The sequence below is a fragment of the Aulonocara sp. 'chitande type north' Nkhata Bay genome, linkage group LG7, assembly GCF_057382095.1.
Source record: "Aulonocara sp. 'chitande type north' Nkhata Bay isolate Kocher_YH1m ecotype deep benthic linkage group LG7, A_spYH_male_GT1.1, whole genome shotgun sequence".
Classification (NCBI taxonomy): domain Eukaryota; kingdom Metazoa; phylum Chordata; class Actinopteri; order Cichliformes; family Cichlidae; genus Aulonocara; species Aulonocara sp. 'chitande type north' Nkhata Bay.
The window spans coordinates 40316697-40332495 of NC_141350.1; the positions used below are offsets into that span (position 1 = coordinate 40316697).

General features: G+C 39.3%; 3 protein-coding genes across 3 annotated transcripts in view; 1 reads left to right on the forward strand and 2 right to left on the reverse strand.

Annotated features, from left to right (window-relative positions):
* Nucleotides 1–5637, reverse strand: part of lrp13b (low-density lipoprotein receptor related-protein 13 b) — a 30570-nt gene extending 24933 nt beyond the window's left edge. The window contains exons 1-10 of the mRNA XM_086300374.1: nucleotides 5567–5637; nucleotides 4868–4990; nucleotides 4371–4616; nucleotides 3708–3821; nucleotides 3482–3601; nucleotides 3098–3223; nucleotides 2467–2670; nucleotides 2173–2341; nucleotides 1801–1969; nucleotides 195–417 (exon numbers count right to left, since the gene is read on the reverse strand). Of these exons, the coding sequence (XP_086156500.1) occupies nucleotides 195–417; nucleotides 1801–1969; nucleotides 2173–2341; nucleotides 2467–2670; nucleotides 3098–3223; nucleotides 3482–3601; nucleotides 3708–3821; nucleotides 4371–4616; nucleotides 4868–4990; nucleotides 5567–5624 (1552 nt within the window). The 5' untranslated portion in view covers nucleotides 5625–5637. The remainder of the gene's footprint in view (nucleotides 1–194; nucleotides 418–1800; nucleotides 1970–2172; nucleotides 2342–2466; nucleotides 2671–3097; nucleotides 3224–3481; nucleotides 3602–3707; nucleotides 3822–4370; nucleotides 4617–4867; nucleotides 4991–5566) is intronic.
* A 1744-nt stretch (nucleotides 5638–7381) lies between these two features.
* On the forward strand, nucleotides 7382–8988 carry LOC147325728 (nodal homolog 2-A-like). The gene is made up of 3 exons (XM_086302504.1): nucleotides 7382–7682; nucleotides 7979–8733; nucleotides 8836–8988. The coding sequence occupies exons 1-3, from the start codon at nucleotides 7382–7384 to the stop codon at nucleotides 8986–8988; spliced, it is 1209 nt and encodes a 402-aa protein (XP_086158630.1).
* Nucleotides 8989–11809: 2821 nt separating this feature from the next.
* On the reverse strand, nucleotides 11810–15227 carry LOC147325729 (eukaryotic translation initiation factor 4E-binding protein 1-like). Its single transcript, XM_086300375.1, has 3 exons — nucleotides 14960–15227; nucleotides 12647–12838; nucleotides 11810–12160 (listed from the first exon to the last, which is right to left on the reverse strand). The coding sequence occupies exons 1-3, from the start codon at nucleotides 15093–15095 to the stop codon at nucleotides 12129–12131; spliced, it is 360 nt and encodes a 119-aa protein (XP_086156501.1). The 5' UTR covers nucleotides 15096–15227; the 3' UTR covers nucleotides 11810–12128.
* Nucleotides 15228–15799: the final 572 nt, after the last annotated feature.

Here is a 15799-nt window from a genome sequence, read left to right on the forward strand (position 1 = left end):
GAGGACTATTAGGTGCAACACAATCCACTATGAAGACCAAGAAAGCTCTATTAACAACTTTTAAATACATTTAACAACTTCAACCTTGTTTTGTATCCAATTTAAAACAGCTTAAATTGCATATAAATTTAAAAACAGATCTTCAGATAGGAAAACTGATCAACGACCATGTTTGAGAATAACATAAGATTTACCTTGAGGCTGTTGTAGCTCATGGTAAACAGCTAATACTGGCAGTGTGGGTTCCCATATAAATTTTCTCTGGCTCAGTTGAGTCTGTGGAGCCTGCCAGAGTCCTTTGTTATCAACCCAATAAAACGAACTTTCAAACACAGCAAGGCTCTGCGGTGCTCTCCTGCTGAACAGTCCTGTGTAGGAGTAACGGCCACTCCCATCCACCTTCACAGTCTCTATGGACTGAACGGGGAGACCAAAAAAAAAAAGTCATCATGACCGAGTATGAGTATTTTAGCCAACGTTATTTTATTAAGAACAGCAAAGAGCTCAAACTATGAGGACTCCCTCACCCTCGTCAGGTTACATAGAAGAGATTGTTGTGATGTATAGAAAGGAAAAATGTGAGAATATGACACATCTGTGATGGAGAGGTAAAATATCTGCTGAGTGAAATACAATCACGTGAGCATTTGTTCCTCACAACTCTGTAGTGACTTGTGGAAAATTAAATATATTCTTATGGCTTGCAAAGTTTTAAGCAGAAAGCCATTTCTTTCTAAAAAGAACATGGTGTCATTTCAGCATGACAGATTTGCAAAGATGCAAATCAAGCCACAAGACCTCTGTAGCCAAATTTCTCCACTGTGGTCTCATCTGTCTGAAGGACATTGTTCCAATGGCTAAACATTATGGTTAGGACCACCACAAACACCACATAGCAACTGTCAAACACAGCGGTGGAGAGGTGGTTTGGGTTTGTTTTGCAGCCACGGGACTTGCAGTGGTTGAGTCAACTATAAAACCTTTGGATATCAAAATATTCTAGAGTCAAACGCGAGGCCACCTGTCGGATGGCTAAGGCATGGGACAAGTAACAGGACTATGATCCCAAACACAGCAGCAAATCTACAACAGGGCGGCTGAAAGGGCTGCAACAGTCCAGTCAAAGTCTAGACCTCAACTAGATTGAAATTCTGTGCTGGGGCCTTAAGAGAGCTGCGCATCAACAACCTTAATGAATTAAAGCAATGCTGTAAAGAAGAGTGAGCCAGAGACTAAAAATCAAACAAATGTGTTGCTGACAAGGTTTAAAAGCTACTGAATCATGGGCTGCACTTGCTTTTGAATCCTGTAAAAACTATGAACTACTTCACGAAATCCAAGTTAACGCTTTTCAAATTCTCCTACCATCTCACATGTGTAATACAGAGAAAAACGTATCTGAGAGCTTCAGGATAAAAAGACTTTGTTGGGGTAAAAATAACAGTGGCATGTGGTGAGAAAAAAAAAAGTAGGGCACACAGACAAACTTTTTTAGATTATTATTAACTTTAAAGAGCGTAAAGTAAATGCTTTTTGATTTCAAGTGTATCCCACAGGGGTGGCATTTGCATTTATTTATAATAAATAAAATCAATACATGCCCAGGAGTGACCGAACTAGTCCCAGATATGTAAACTTTTTCTTTTTTAAATTATTTTAATTATTTCTAATAATGAGAAAAAAAAATCTGAGCACTTCTGATCAGGAACAAAGCAGCAAATAAAAATGGTTTCTATGCAACAGGCCCCGTGTGTGATGAACTGTGATGGAGAACATTTGGGCTTTTGATCCAAATCTCACCCTCTTAAAATCACTGATCCAGTACAGCCGTCTGGCAGCTACATCAGCAGTGAGGCTGTGGGCAGACTGAGCAGTGATGACTGCCAGAGAGCTTCTTTCTGAGGCATCCATCCAAGACTTTTCTATTGTTGCTCTGTCACCTGGACCTGTATTGATCCAGAACATCAAGCTGGGAGGCAGAAAGCAGCGAATATGAATAAGCAGCACTAAGCAGTGCATCATCGATTTTCATCAACGTGTAAAATAGTAACTGCATATCCTGTATTTGACATACCCTAAAATGTTGACCTTTATCCACCATTATGCCCGAATGAAATATCAAATTTGATCACTTTAAAATTCAGTCACATGTAGCAGATAAGCCATACAGACCTTTCTACAGGCATAACGACCAGCTCTGAGGGCCTGATGTTTTTGCTTAGCAGAGCAGTGTAACTTTTTCCATCAGAACTCTGCAGGTAGATTGACTCAGTCTTCTTGTTGGTCCAGAACAGATTCCCACTGAGCCAGTCACAAGCTAAACCTTTGATACCAGGCTCTCCTGTTTAAGAACAATAAACAAATAAATTAATGGTTGGCAAGTAGAATATAACTACGAAAAAAATAAAAATATGCAAGAAACAATTTAATGTGAGGATACGTTCTTGAATTAAAGAGTAAACCAACCAGTATAGGCTGTCCAGCTTTGCTGTCCATCACTTTTGTAAATGTTGCCACGGCTGTCAGCCCAGTAGTACCACCCCCGCGCAACATCAAACGCCAAGGCCACAGAGTCAAATGTTGAACTCTGAATAATTTCAAACTGTTGAGATTTCACATTCAATAATCCTAAAGCTGTCCCCCCAACCAGCAGCAATCGGACAGGATTAGCTGTAAATGCAGATTCATACAGGACACCGTTAGTGACGCTTATCCAATAATTCATGTGATTCATTTAATCATCAAGGCCTCACTTGATAAATTTGCATCTACAGGAAAAGTCTTTGATTACCCAACTGCTCTTTGTCCTTGATCAAACAGAGTTTATAGCTTTTGTCACCACCTTACCGACATCAAAGTCACCTATTAGCATATCATTAATCAGACATCATAAGTGCACTTTGATGTTGGTGTTGATCGTTTAAGAGGACAAAACCAAATCCAGAATGGATTCTGACAGCATAACAAAGGCCTTACACCCATTAGCTTTGTCCTAGCAAAGTCCTTGACTCAAGTTGGTACCAAACAAATTGGTGGAACATTATATCGACAGAATGTAGCGTCAATTTTATAAACAGGAAAAACACTTTCACTTCACCTGAAGCCACACATGTTGAGTTTTCATTTAGTTTGAATCCCGCTCTGCAGTAGCAATAGTAAGAACCGATGGTGTTACTGCAGTGATGAGCACAGGGGTCGAAAGGTGGAGCACATTCATCCAAATCTGTAAGAAATTAAGAGTAAACATGTGCCAGCATGCATTTTAAAAAATGTATCTGGAAAATTACAAAGTCGCAGATATCAATTACTCCTGGAGTTGCATGAAAACAGGATCAGGGATTAAGGAATCATCTGCTCCTTTAGAAGGACACGGACACCTCGTACTTCAAAACCTTTATTCTTTCTTTAATTTAGCATTATTTTGGTTTCTGCTATAAAACCTAGTATTGAAGGTAAACTGTCATCTTCTTGTCCCACACACCTTCACAGTCTGTTCCATTAGGAGACAGCTTATATCCAGCAGGACAAGAACACAGAACTCCCCTGGGTTCGTCAGTGCACACATGGCTACATCCACCATTGTCCATAACGCAGGCACGCCCTGCAGGAGGCGGAATTTTAAGCATCAGCGTCACAGAAGACGACTTAATAGACAAAAACCATTGTATATTAGTGTTTTTTGTGATAATGAGTTGCTTTAAGCGTACCACAGGTTATGGGCTCATCGCTTTCATCAGAACAGTGAAACGTGCCATCGCACTGCTCGTCAGCAGATAGACATGTCCCCTCAGGACACCGTATGCTGCCCTCACTGCACAAATCTGGGAGAAAAATATATACATTAACCTTTTTAAGAATCAGGATAAAGATTTAAATGTTCATTTTTAGTTGCATGATGCATCAGTGCATGAAAAGGTGTATTCACACTTTAACTCAAACGTTTTTGATTCCATCCAAAAATATGCCATTTTACCTCTGGTCATCTGGATTTACCTCTGCTGATAGCCTTGATTTGTATTTCAGTACATTTAACATGATTATGTCCCCATTTAACTTTAATTTTTATATATATATATATATATATATATATATATATATATATATATATATATATATATATATATATATATATATATATATATATATATATATATATATATATATATATATATATATATATATATATATATCTCAGAACAAATGAGTCTATAAATATGTCTTAGTGGATGATAAAAATCCAAAATATTTAAAGAATTGTTACAGCATAGCTGGATCTGTAATGGAAAAATGTGACTTTTGGTAGTTTTGTTTAGAAAGTGTCACAAATACACAGAATGATATTTAGTTTCTTGTTAGGGCATTTTCCTCACCACAGTCCTTTTCATCAGAGTTGTCCATGCAGTCATCTATTCCATTGCACCTCAGCTCTTTAGGGATGCAGATGTGATTTTGACATGTCCAGTCAGAGTCCAGGCAGCCCTCTGTGACTGGACAGTTCTCCTCATCGGAGCCAGTGGGACACTGCTTTTGTCCATCGCAGCGGGCCGACGCTTTAACACAGCCAACAGAGTCCACACAAGCAAACTGACCTGGCGGACAATCAGAGCCTCGGAGTCCTGAAGGAAAGAAAACAAAAACATTAAAAGGTTCCATTTATTTACCCCTGAACCAACAACCTACACTTGCAGCTCAGGGGAGAAAAAAAATGTCCTTTGCCTTTTGTGCTTCATTTAAAAGTTGTTTTGTTCAACATCACTTAAAGAGTCTCAAACTACAGGAAAACAAAAATAGATAATACTGTAATGTGTAAAGTTATGAGTTTTTTTTCCCCCCCACAGGTTTGGGGGGGGGGGGGGGGGGAGCCCACCAGTGCAGTCCACTTCATCTGATCCATCCAGACAATCTCCATCTCCATCACATCTCCACACAGCAGGAATACACCCGCCATCGTCACACTGCCACTGGTCATGACTGCACTCCGAGATTTGTCCTACAAAATGTGAAGAGTATGAACAAGAAATAAATGTGGTCAGACAAATTAAAACAATAACTTCCTCACTGGTTGTAATTGTATTAACAAAAAGTTGTACAATCATATGACATGTGAGTGGGAAAAGATGCAAAGCAGTCAGAAATAGATGTTTAATATTCTATTTAAAATTTCTAATTAGAAAGACGACTTTCATACGGTTAAATGAATATCAAGTGAAGTACATATCAGCTCATGATTCTCGGCGTACCTTTGCATGATTTGATCTAAATAAGTACTTCAGTGCTAAATAGGATCCAATGAACGGCGACTTTCGCTTATTTTAAACGTCCTGAAACTCTAATGTTGCTAGTTTCATACTAACTTGTCTCGTTGTTACAATCATTCTGATTAGGCAAACTCCATGAAGCACAGATTATTTGAAATATAGCTCGTAACCCTGAACATCCCTCTGCCGCACACAAGCAAAACCCTGACATATAGCGAACCCTAAAATCCACCCCGCAGAAACAGGTTTGCCTATTTTTGTGAAACTGAAAGTGTCTACCCTTGGATAGTCAAAGAAAAAAAAAATACCTCTCAAAACTCTCAAATGCGCCAGAAAAATCAAACAAACCAACAGGCGCCAATCCATGTCGACCTGCGCGGCTCATCTGGATAAACAGCAGCAGCTGAGAGGAAACGCTTTTATCCGGTAGCTGCGGCGGATAGAGTCACTTCCGATCAAGTTAAAAACAAGAAATAAAATTTGATTTATTCCGCTGTGTTTAAACTTAAACTCGACGTTTTCTTAAAAAGTGCCAAATAAAACATACTTACATTATTTTTAATAATAGCAACCGCACCCTTGAATTAAGTTAATTTAAAGTTGCATTTGGAGAGCTTTCTTTTTTTTAATTAGCTGGTGATGAAGTTCTACCACCAAGTCAGGCTGATGAATTATTGCCCATTGCGAAAGGTTTTGTGGTTTTACGCACGGAAGAACAGTTACGATGTGTGTGCATGCAGTGATATTTTTGCACTGTCTTTCTAGATAATGATGTTAGTATTTCAGGCTCAACATGGTACCGTGTTACTGTGTGTGCAGTGCACTTTAAGGTTTTCATCTGGTTGTGTTACGTGCGCGCTGTTACATGAAAACATGAATTATATCCAATATGAAATTCTTTCGTTATGTCAATTAATGAAACAATTTGACAGTAGGCTACTGCTTTTCATTCGTCCAACTAATTGAAACGAATTAGTTAAAGTTTTACATAAAACTAGCTAGTTTGAATAAATTTGTTTGATGTTGTCACAATGACTTAAAGGAATAAAACGACACCTTTGAACAGTTTCACCTTTTGTTAAATGTTTTCATCAGAAGCACGGCAGCTTTGTACATGGGCTCTTTCTTCTTTTAACTGAGGTCCCGAAGCTGTTTAGTTTATGAATGGAAACGATTAGCGGGCAGTTATCACTCTGGGTGTGTTAGCTTTTAATGGCTTTAGCGTCCGATGAAAGTCGTGTGCCTTTGGAAACGCAATATTACGCAAGGAATGACTTACAGTTCCTAAAACAGTGGCCCAAATTAATTATACTGTCTTTGAACTTTCCCTTGATTGTAATTGTTTTTCTATATGTATTGATATTATATTATATTATATTATATTATATTATATTATATTATATTATATTATATTATATTATATTATATTATTCTGATAATATGCCGGAACACACGCATTGCAGGTTTCTTTTAAAACAGTAAATTAAGGAGATCACCGGTTTGCTTCCGCATATTTTCATATTGTTTATTAATATTTTGCTGATTAGGCTTCCTGATATTTATTGAAAATGTTCAGTTCGTTTTATTCATTTCTGAGCACTGACATCCCTTTAAGATTAACAATACATTAAAATTAAATTTAATTAATTAAAAAAATAACAAACAAAAATCGTATTTATTTTGGTCTAAAATAACCTGTTATATTTTCCGCTTGTGTCCTGGACAGAAATAGGACACAAGGGGTTGCGCAGTTTGTTAATGATGTCATACAAAAAAAAGCAGTTTTTTTGATTAACTCTCTTGTTTCTCCCAATTAATCAAGGCGCAATTGTGTAGCTCATAATCTCTTTAGCTAAAAATATTATCATGCCTTTTAATCTGAGGGATCGCCAGTATACAAAACATCAATCAGAGTGGGGGACTCCACTTCAAAGAGCACTCTGTTTCGATAGCCCATAGGAGGTCCCTGTTATACCGCTTAGATCACAGGCGTCCTTCAGCCATTAGAGGCCTGACAGCTGTCTTCAAAGAACTTCAGAGAGACACGCGTGATTATAAATCCGGTTCTGGGACTACACCTGATCATTCTGGATCTGCCTACCGAAGAGACAACACGACAAATTATGAAGAGACGAGCTGTGGATTTCGCTTTTGCGCTTCTTCTTCTAGTGGATTTGGTTCAGGCTCTCGCCATCCCTAAGATGCACCCTGATAAACTGCTCCGTGGGAGGAAAGCTCGGGACGGTGGGGCCAGACACGCTGCACAGAGGCACCGCTTTAACAGTCTGCCGCACTACATGATCCATCTCTACCGGGTCATGCTGATCGAAGACCAGATCAGTGCTCAGGCTGACAGCGTGCCCCACACTTGGAACGAAGAAAATCTTCACAGCTCCGATTCTGTGATCAGCCTGGTCGCTAAGAGTGAGTATTTAACATCAGGGAAATTACGAAAACGGGCTTAGGTATTTTGAAAGCCATTTGAAAGCCACGTAGCCCAACTTTTCTTTTAGAAAATATGGATGAAAAAGAATAATTTACAAACAGAAGAACTTCATAAATACATTTAGCAGCAAAATGTACTTTAGTTTGACACACTACTACAAAATGTGTTTTTTTTCTCTATTCCCCTTTAATAGTTTGCATGTCTATTGTTAAATAAGTCATAGCTTTACCCTGTGGTATAATTCTAAAAATGTCTTTTATCGTATCTGTTTCAGGCTGCCAGCAGATTGGCAGGAGATGGTCCCTCACTTTTGACATGTCCTCCATGTCTGCAAGCGACATTGTCCAGCTGGCTGAGCTTCGCATCCGCCTGCCAGCTTTTAAAGAATCTTCCAGCGCTTCAATAGACATCTACCATTCCCACAGTGAGCGGTGCATGCACGGCCCCGAGAATAGGCTGCTTCTTGGCCACCTTAGAGTTCATCCCAGTTCACTGATGTCGCCGTCCTCCTGGAAAGTGTTCAACATGACGCACATAGTCCATCGCTGGTTGCAGCATCGGGGGCATTTCGCAAAGAGGATGGGGGAAGAGAAGCCAGAGGAGAGAGAGCAGGAGCATGAATTATTTCAGCACCTTACAGCTGACAGGGTCATCATGGTGGTCTTCTTAAAGCATGAAGCAAAGGACCAGCGAGTACCAATGCTCATCCGCACAGCAAAGCACTCCAAGTACGCTGGTCTGGGCAGGGAGCACGTACCCTCCAGGATGAGGAGTAGCAGAGAAAAGAGGGACCAGCAGACCCAGCAGCAGAGAGAGGAGGGTGGGAGAGATGCTCCCAGCGACAAGGCAACACAAGAGGAGAAAAAGGATCATCTGTGCAGGAAGGTGGACATGTGGGTGGACTTTGAGAAACTCGGCTGGAGTGAGTGGATTGTCTATCCCAAACAATACAACGCTTATCGCTGCAAAGGGACCTGTCCCACACCAGTAGATGAGACCTACACCCCTACTAACCACGCATACATACAGGTAAGACTGAAACACCTCATCATATGCAACAGTACTGATAATGCCCCAACAGCATGAATAGATGTTCTCTAATCAATTATTTTCTTCTTCTCCGCTCTCCAGAGCCTGTTGAATTATCATCATCCAGACAAGGCACCCTGTCTGTCTTGTGTGCCCACACACCTGGCACCAATCTCCATGCTGTACTTCGAAGATGGAAAGATGGTCATGAGGCATCAAGACGACATGGTGGTGGAGGAGTGTGGCTGCCAATGAGGGAAACGCCTGCAGAAGGGAAATCATATAACCCTTCAACTTGTGAACCACGGGACCAAAGGGGTCTACAGCGAGAGTACTGGGATCTCAGAGCGGCAAAGTGGGTGCGTGTCTGCTGGCACAGAGCTGTCCAGGACAGAGACTGCTGATGTGATGCAGGAAGCTTCTAGTATATATCCTGGACGATTCTCTCTAAATTACAGAGCTAAACAGTTATGAAACAGCTTCTGTTTATAGGAAATTATGTGGGACTATAAGCTGTGCCTTTTAATAGCCATGTCTCAAAAGGCACGACATGATCACAGACTTAAGCACTATATTGTCACAGAAACTATGTTGTTTTTATGCTTCAAGACTGAACCTCTAATACCATTGAAATTACAGAATGGTTTACTGTAAGCGCTTTAATTATTATCATTATCATTATTATTAATATTCTTTATTGAGACGTTTGGGTCACATTGACCTATTTGTATATTTGCTATATAGGCCATAATAGAGCAATAAATTGTTTTTTTTTCTCTTAAGCAACTTGACCAAATTGTGTTTTCATTTTGAAATGTTGGTGGTAAAGAAATATTCTTACCTGTTAACAGAAAAACCACACACTAGAATTAAAAGCACAGGAGTTGTTGGGTTTTGGTGTCCAAGGCTGTAGATGGAAATGTCTCACAAACAGCCCCTGACTGTACAAAGGTAACAAACAAACAAACAAACAAACAAACAAACAAACAAACAAACAAACAAACAAACAAACAACCCAGGATCTAGATACTGCTGAACAAAACACTAGAAGGCACTTAGGTCTATTGGGTCTGTGTCATTTGGATTAGAGAAGGCTAATAGTATAAATTCACACCCAATTCACACCCAAAATTATACATACACCCCCACTAATATTTGGTTGAATGTTCCTTAGTAAGTTCAAAACCAACAAGTTGTTTTTGGTAGCCATATCAAGCACCTGGCATAATTCTGGCTGGATATCTGACCACTCCTCTTGGCAAAATTGGTAGAGTTCATTTGGTTTCCTGGCAAGTACATGGCTTTTAACCGTAGTCTGCAAACTTTCAATTGTGATGATGTTGGGGTTTCAAAAAGGTCACATCAGGAGCTTAATGTCTGCTTTGTTCCAAAATGAGAGATCATGTCCTGTGGAACAGCCAACTATTGACACTATGTCCAAATTTCAACCATCTAACTGCTGATTTGAGGTGAAGTTGAATAATTATGAGATTATTCCATTCACTTTGTGCAATGTAACAGTACCACCAGCCAAACTGCCCAAGGGCATGATGCCAACAGTTGGGACAGTGTTCATAGGTTTGAAAGCCACCTTTACCCTTCCTTAACATAGCTTTTGTTATTGTGACCAAATACCTCAATATTTGTGTTATCTAACTGCAAATTGCAGTCAAACTCGAAGGTGATGATTTTGGAGCAGGGGCTTCTTTCTTGGTCGACACCCTCTCAGTCAATGTTGATATAAAGCTCACGTCACTTTGGACACTGACGCTAATATTTCAGCAGTTTCCACTTCGTGGCAGGCTTGAACTCTGGTGGTTCCTGAGTTTTTCTTGAACATCCTAAACAATTTCCTCTCATCCTGTATTTACATATAATTGTCAGATGGCTGTGGAGTTGGCAGTTGTCTAGAAATGGCTTCAAGAAACCTTCCTAACTTGTGTAGATCTCTTTATTGAGTTCCTCGGACTTCCCCGTTGTTCTGAGTGTCGTTGTTTCCAATGAGCACTGTTAAACAAACGAAAAGAGAAACTACCAGGAGTTAATCAATAATCACCCAAATAATTTCAAACTTGTGCAGATAAAAAAAACTACACCTTGAAAAAAGAACAGTTCAAAAAAATAATTAAAAGTCCCAAATTACCAGGGTATTCATGCTGATGAGAACTGTGTGCAAACATCTGACCGTATCCAATATCTTTTATCACATTGCTGCATGTTGTGAGTCTCATTAAAAGCAGCCCTAAAATATAAAACATAAGCACCTTTACATCTGAGGTCATAAAATACAGCAGTCATCTATTTACCAGTTTTATTAGACAACTATTTATGATGCAGTTAAACATCATATTTCATTGACACTGCTTGAAATTAACAACCCCGAGGTAAGGATGCCCAATAAGTTTAAATGCCTGTTTTCATCTTTCCCCTCCGTCTCCTCATCGCTTCCTCTTCTCACACCTCTGATGGGAGGCACTAAGATCTGAAGAGAGGAGTTACCGATAGATAAAATGAAGGGACCAAAAATGCAGATAAGGTCAGGAGAGGTGAATGAAGAAAACATCTCATCTTACTGCATGTAAATATGTTTATCATTATATTGTAACCCTTCCAAAAAATTGAGATTTAAAATAAATATGAACTTGTCCTCACAATAGTTTCACAAAATATTCTTTAGATTTTACACCAGAAAGTTATTTGGGTCATTGTCACTCACCAAACCACCTAAGCTGAGGCTGCAGCTACCCGCAACACTACAGGATGCACTGTGGGTATATTTTAGCTTAGTTTTAGCGTTATAGCTTCTGTCGTTAGAGCTTTGGGTCACTTTGGTTTTTCCACAAACAAAGCCTTCTTATTCTCTAGCCAACAATAGCACGAAAAAGAAAGTTTCCCTCAGTAGTTGCTGATGATCAGACCAAAACTTAAAGATAACAAATACATTCATCAGACTTCCAGAAATATGGTCGCAAATGATTTCTAAAGTTGAACTTCAGTTAACAGTTTGTCTGCTGACACCAAATGGTCAGAGTCACTTACTGCAAGGTGTGAAATAAGACTTCACTATAAACAGATCGGTCTCTCTCTTTTTTTATTGGTAAAAACAAATTAAAGACAAGTCATCAAAGTTGAGAAATGAATGAAATTACATAAAATTTTAATTATTTAATTGTAACAAAACCTTGACTTATTTGTCAAATATTTCACAAATCATACAAAGAAAAGAAACTGTTCATGCACACTTGAACAGGAGAGGCATTACAAAACGTTTTCAGAGCAATTCTGAACACAGATTACACAGAAAAAAGGCTCATCGTTTTAAAAGATATGCTTTTTTAATACCGGTAAACAAAAACTATAAACTATGTTGCTTTAATCCTTAAAGCTGACCCGCTTTAGATGTCCATCTCAAACTGGGCATCTTCACCTATAAAAGAAAAAACAACAACAACAAAAAATGGACAATTAATAGAAATAAGAGTTTAATGAAGTTTCCTATGTAACGTCGTGTGCACATTGCTCATATTGAAGGTGATACAATCACATTCAATCGGTTGCTATGAAACAACGTGTAATCCCCGACTGGTTGGCAGTGGTTCCTAGACACTGTTGGCTGTTGCTGAATAAAATTAGTTGCACGCAAGGTGCTGCATCAAAAACCTTCTAGTGATTGATTTGGTCGCTAGCAGATCACCACAGCTACCTGCAGTTTTCCATGTTTGTCGTCAACAAAAGAAAGTGGACATGAAGAATGTTTGCCTGCAAAGTTTCATAATGTGTAAAGTTTACTTTGAAATGATTGGCCCTTAAGAAATTGTTTTCCCACCTGCTGCCATCAACAACCACTCAATCAGTCAAGGAATCCTTATTTTTGCCAAATGGTCACAGACTGGTCTCCACTGCACACGTTTACCTGCGCTCTCTGCATGCACGCTGTGGTCCGTGTTGTTGCTGAGCGACTGATCGGACTGGTTTGTGTCGCTGGAGGCATCGGGCTTGAGTGGCCGAGTGACGCCTGGGATGTCAGGCAGGTTGGGCGGCGTGCGAGTCAGGGGAGATGTCCGACACTGCAGGAGGAACTTCCTGTCGTAGATGATTCTGGTACCTGCGGGTTAGCATTTTCTTAAAGTGATGACTATTTGGGAAAATTCCAGTACAGCAGATAATCCTTGTACACACTAAAACAGATTTCAAAATAAAAATAACATGGAATAAATCAAATGTAAACAATGATGAAATAAAATAAAGATTAAAACTACTACTATTAATCTAAACTTTAAACATGTTGGTGCGCAAATAGCTTGCCTGCTTTTCTCTGCTAGTGTGACCCAACAATGCACAGGTCCATACACGCCCATGACATTTAGCCCAATTTTGCAGCCCATATCAGCTATGTTGGTACATATTCAGTGACTCACTTGTGTTTTATCTGTGTCCCACCTGCTAATGTTACAGGACACAGTATCAGTTGTAGTGGGCATGTGCTTCTGAGTCAGGTTTCTCACAACCGCTGAGGGAAAACATTTTCTTTTTTAACTTTTATCTCTGCAGTTGAAGCTTCCCAAGGCCCCAGCTTGTCAATGTTTAAAATAAAACAATGGCAGCCCCCAAAATGAGAAAAAAAAAAAAGGTCAAAACTGAGCTTACTGCTGGTCCAGGTCCTGAGTACGGCCTCAGATGATCTCTGTTGTGTGTAGCTTGACCAATTCAGTTTAGATTAAAATATTTTCTTTTGGCTACAGCTTTAAAGTTTTCTGAAATGTTCACATTAGCAGTTGGCATTTTATGTTGGTTGGTGAGTAAGCTTTTGGATTTTTTTTTGTGATCTCTCACAATCATTAGTCCCACTTGTTCATGATTAATACAACCAGTGTGTCCATGTTTAGTAAACATGTTGCTATTGCAGCTCAAAAACAGGCTGCTGTAATACCAGGACTATAAATAGGATGTGACTGAGCACAGGCCAACATTTGACCTTACAGTCGTAAACTGTATATGCAAGTAAACATAGGCTGCACACTGCCCATACTCTTGGATAATGACACTGAAGCTGCCATTCATAAGTGACGACTTCCACATTAGATTAAAGCTTATGCACATAAAAACCTCATGCAGAGGGGGCAAAATGCTAGATTTTGTAACCAGAGCCATCAGACACATGCAGTTATAAGTCTCCAATCAGCATAAATGGGAAAATAATTAAGGGCGGAGGAATAAAGCCATGTAAAATACACTGAAATAATCTCTGGTTTTGTTAAACAACTGCAGTACGTGGATCCATAAAGTACTGCTTCTGCTAGTTGTTATACTTCGGGACACACCAACGCTGTCAAACATTAACAAGACAACATGACAGGACCTCAGTTACCTCCATTACCACGAACTGTTTTTGGAGCTGGATTTCAAACATAACTCCAAATATCTCTCTCTTTTTGTTTTTGTCAGGCACAAGTATACAGCACTTTTTGGATATCTTTTAAAAAAACTATCCCACTCGGCTGCACATTTATTAAATTTGAGTATACTATTTTTAATAGCTGTACAGTATTTTTTTTAATGTTGTAAATTTGTTGTAAAAGATCTTATTTCTTGTTTTTTATTTTATATTCTTTACTTTTATGTGAATCTCCATGCCCCGTCTGCCTGCCACGTTACTGCTGGAATACGTGGATTTCCGCAGTGGGGGACTATAAAGGATATTTCTATTCTATTTCTCTGTCTCTAAGTCATATGGATAAGCTAATCATGATCTTGGGATACTAAGTAAACTGCAGTGTTGGAACTTTTGTTTAAAATTCTGAGATATATAAAAGCAAATAAACTGTCTTTATAATTTTTTTTCCGATTAGCATCTGAAGAGGAAAATAATTCACATGTGAGCAAACCTTTTGGCTTTTGAGACCAAAACAAAAGTTGGTGCTGCTGCTTTCTAAACTCCTTAACCCTCTGCATACCCCTGACATGTACAAACTGTTCAAACTGCTGCTTTCAGGTAGGTGCTACAGAGAGCTGTTTACTCAACCAGCCGCTCAGGCTGTCACCCACTGTTGTGTCATTCAGGTCATATGCACATATGCATTACTGAGTTTTGCAAGTACAGTTTGTATAGTTTCTTAAGACTTTCTGTAATAGGCGTGTACTGCCTATTGAAAAAAAGCAAATAAAGAGTAAAAATAAATACAGATTATTCTGAATCCCTCTCTTTCCTCATTCTGGACATCAGTACCTCCAGGCGTGGTGCTGAACAGAGTTCCTCCCGGGGTCGTGGAGTAGTCGTTTGGCAAATGCGCAGCGTCGTGGATAGCGACCCGCCTGACGGCGGGGATATCCCGGTTCCTGGTGGCCTGGCCTCCCGCTGACATCTCTCAACTCTATGCGCTAATGACACTCCACAGATGAGGAGAGCTGCATGTACGCCCGCAGACTGAGCATGGAAAGCTACACTATGCCTCCACGTGCTCTGAGAAAACCCAAAACAACATCCCAGGAACTTCCTACAAAACGACACGTGGGGCGGTGGGCTATGATTGGCTGAAACTAGGGGGCGTCACTTGATGTTGACAGTGGATGTTGTAGTTTTTTCCTTCCTCCTAATCTGCAGCAATCAAATACATGCAATGGTACATTTCTGCAAGAACACTTTACAGCAACAGCAACAATAAAAATATACAGCAAACACATTTTATAAGACATTTGTCGTGCGATTAAAATGCACAACTGTTCAAAATGTACAAAAGATTTTCAAAACCAACACAGAGGTAGGCTACAATCATGCAAATTTCTACAACGGGATGGAAATGTAGTGATTTCAATGACAAAGAAGTTCAGTTTGTATACTTACAGTGGATGATAGCGTAAATGGCATTCTTAAGCACATTCCACAAATCAGTATATGATCAACTACAGTAAAAACATATTTATGAAGAGAAAACACTGTGATAGTTAAAAATATTAATCATGCTCTTTTTGAGTTTCTTTCTTCAGCCTTTTAACCATACATGACAGTACAATAAATTAGCAGTCTGTGCATATTTGTACATTTGGCAGACCAAAAGGATCTTTCTTC

Coding starts and splice junctions, on each gene's coding strand:
- LOC147325728 (XM_086302504.1), top strand. CDS start 7,382: ATGAAGAGACGAGCTGTGGATTTCGCTTTTGCGCTTCTTCTTCTAGTG. Junction 7,683..7,978: donor GATCAGCCTGGTCGCTAAGA/GTGAGTATTTAA, acceptor TATCTGTTTCAG/GCTGCCAGCAGATTGGCAGG. Junction 8,734..8,835: donor CTAACCACGCATACATACAG/GTAAGACTGAAA, acceptor TCCGCTCTCCAG/AGCCTGTTGAATTATCATCA.
- LOC147325729 (XM_086300375.1), bottom strand. CDS start 15,095: ATGTCAGCGGGAGGCCAGGCCACCAGGAACCGGGATATCCCCGCCGTC. Junction 12,839..14,959: donor GTTCAGCACCACGCCTGGAG/GTACTGATGTCC, acceptor GCTAACCCGCAG/GTACCAGAATCATCTACGAC. Junction 12,161..12,646: donor CGTGCATGCAGAGAGCGCAG/GTAAACGTGTGC, acceptor TTTCTTTTATAG/GTGAAGATGCCCAGTTTGAG.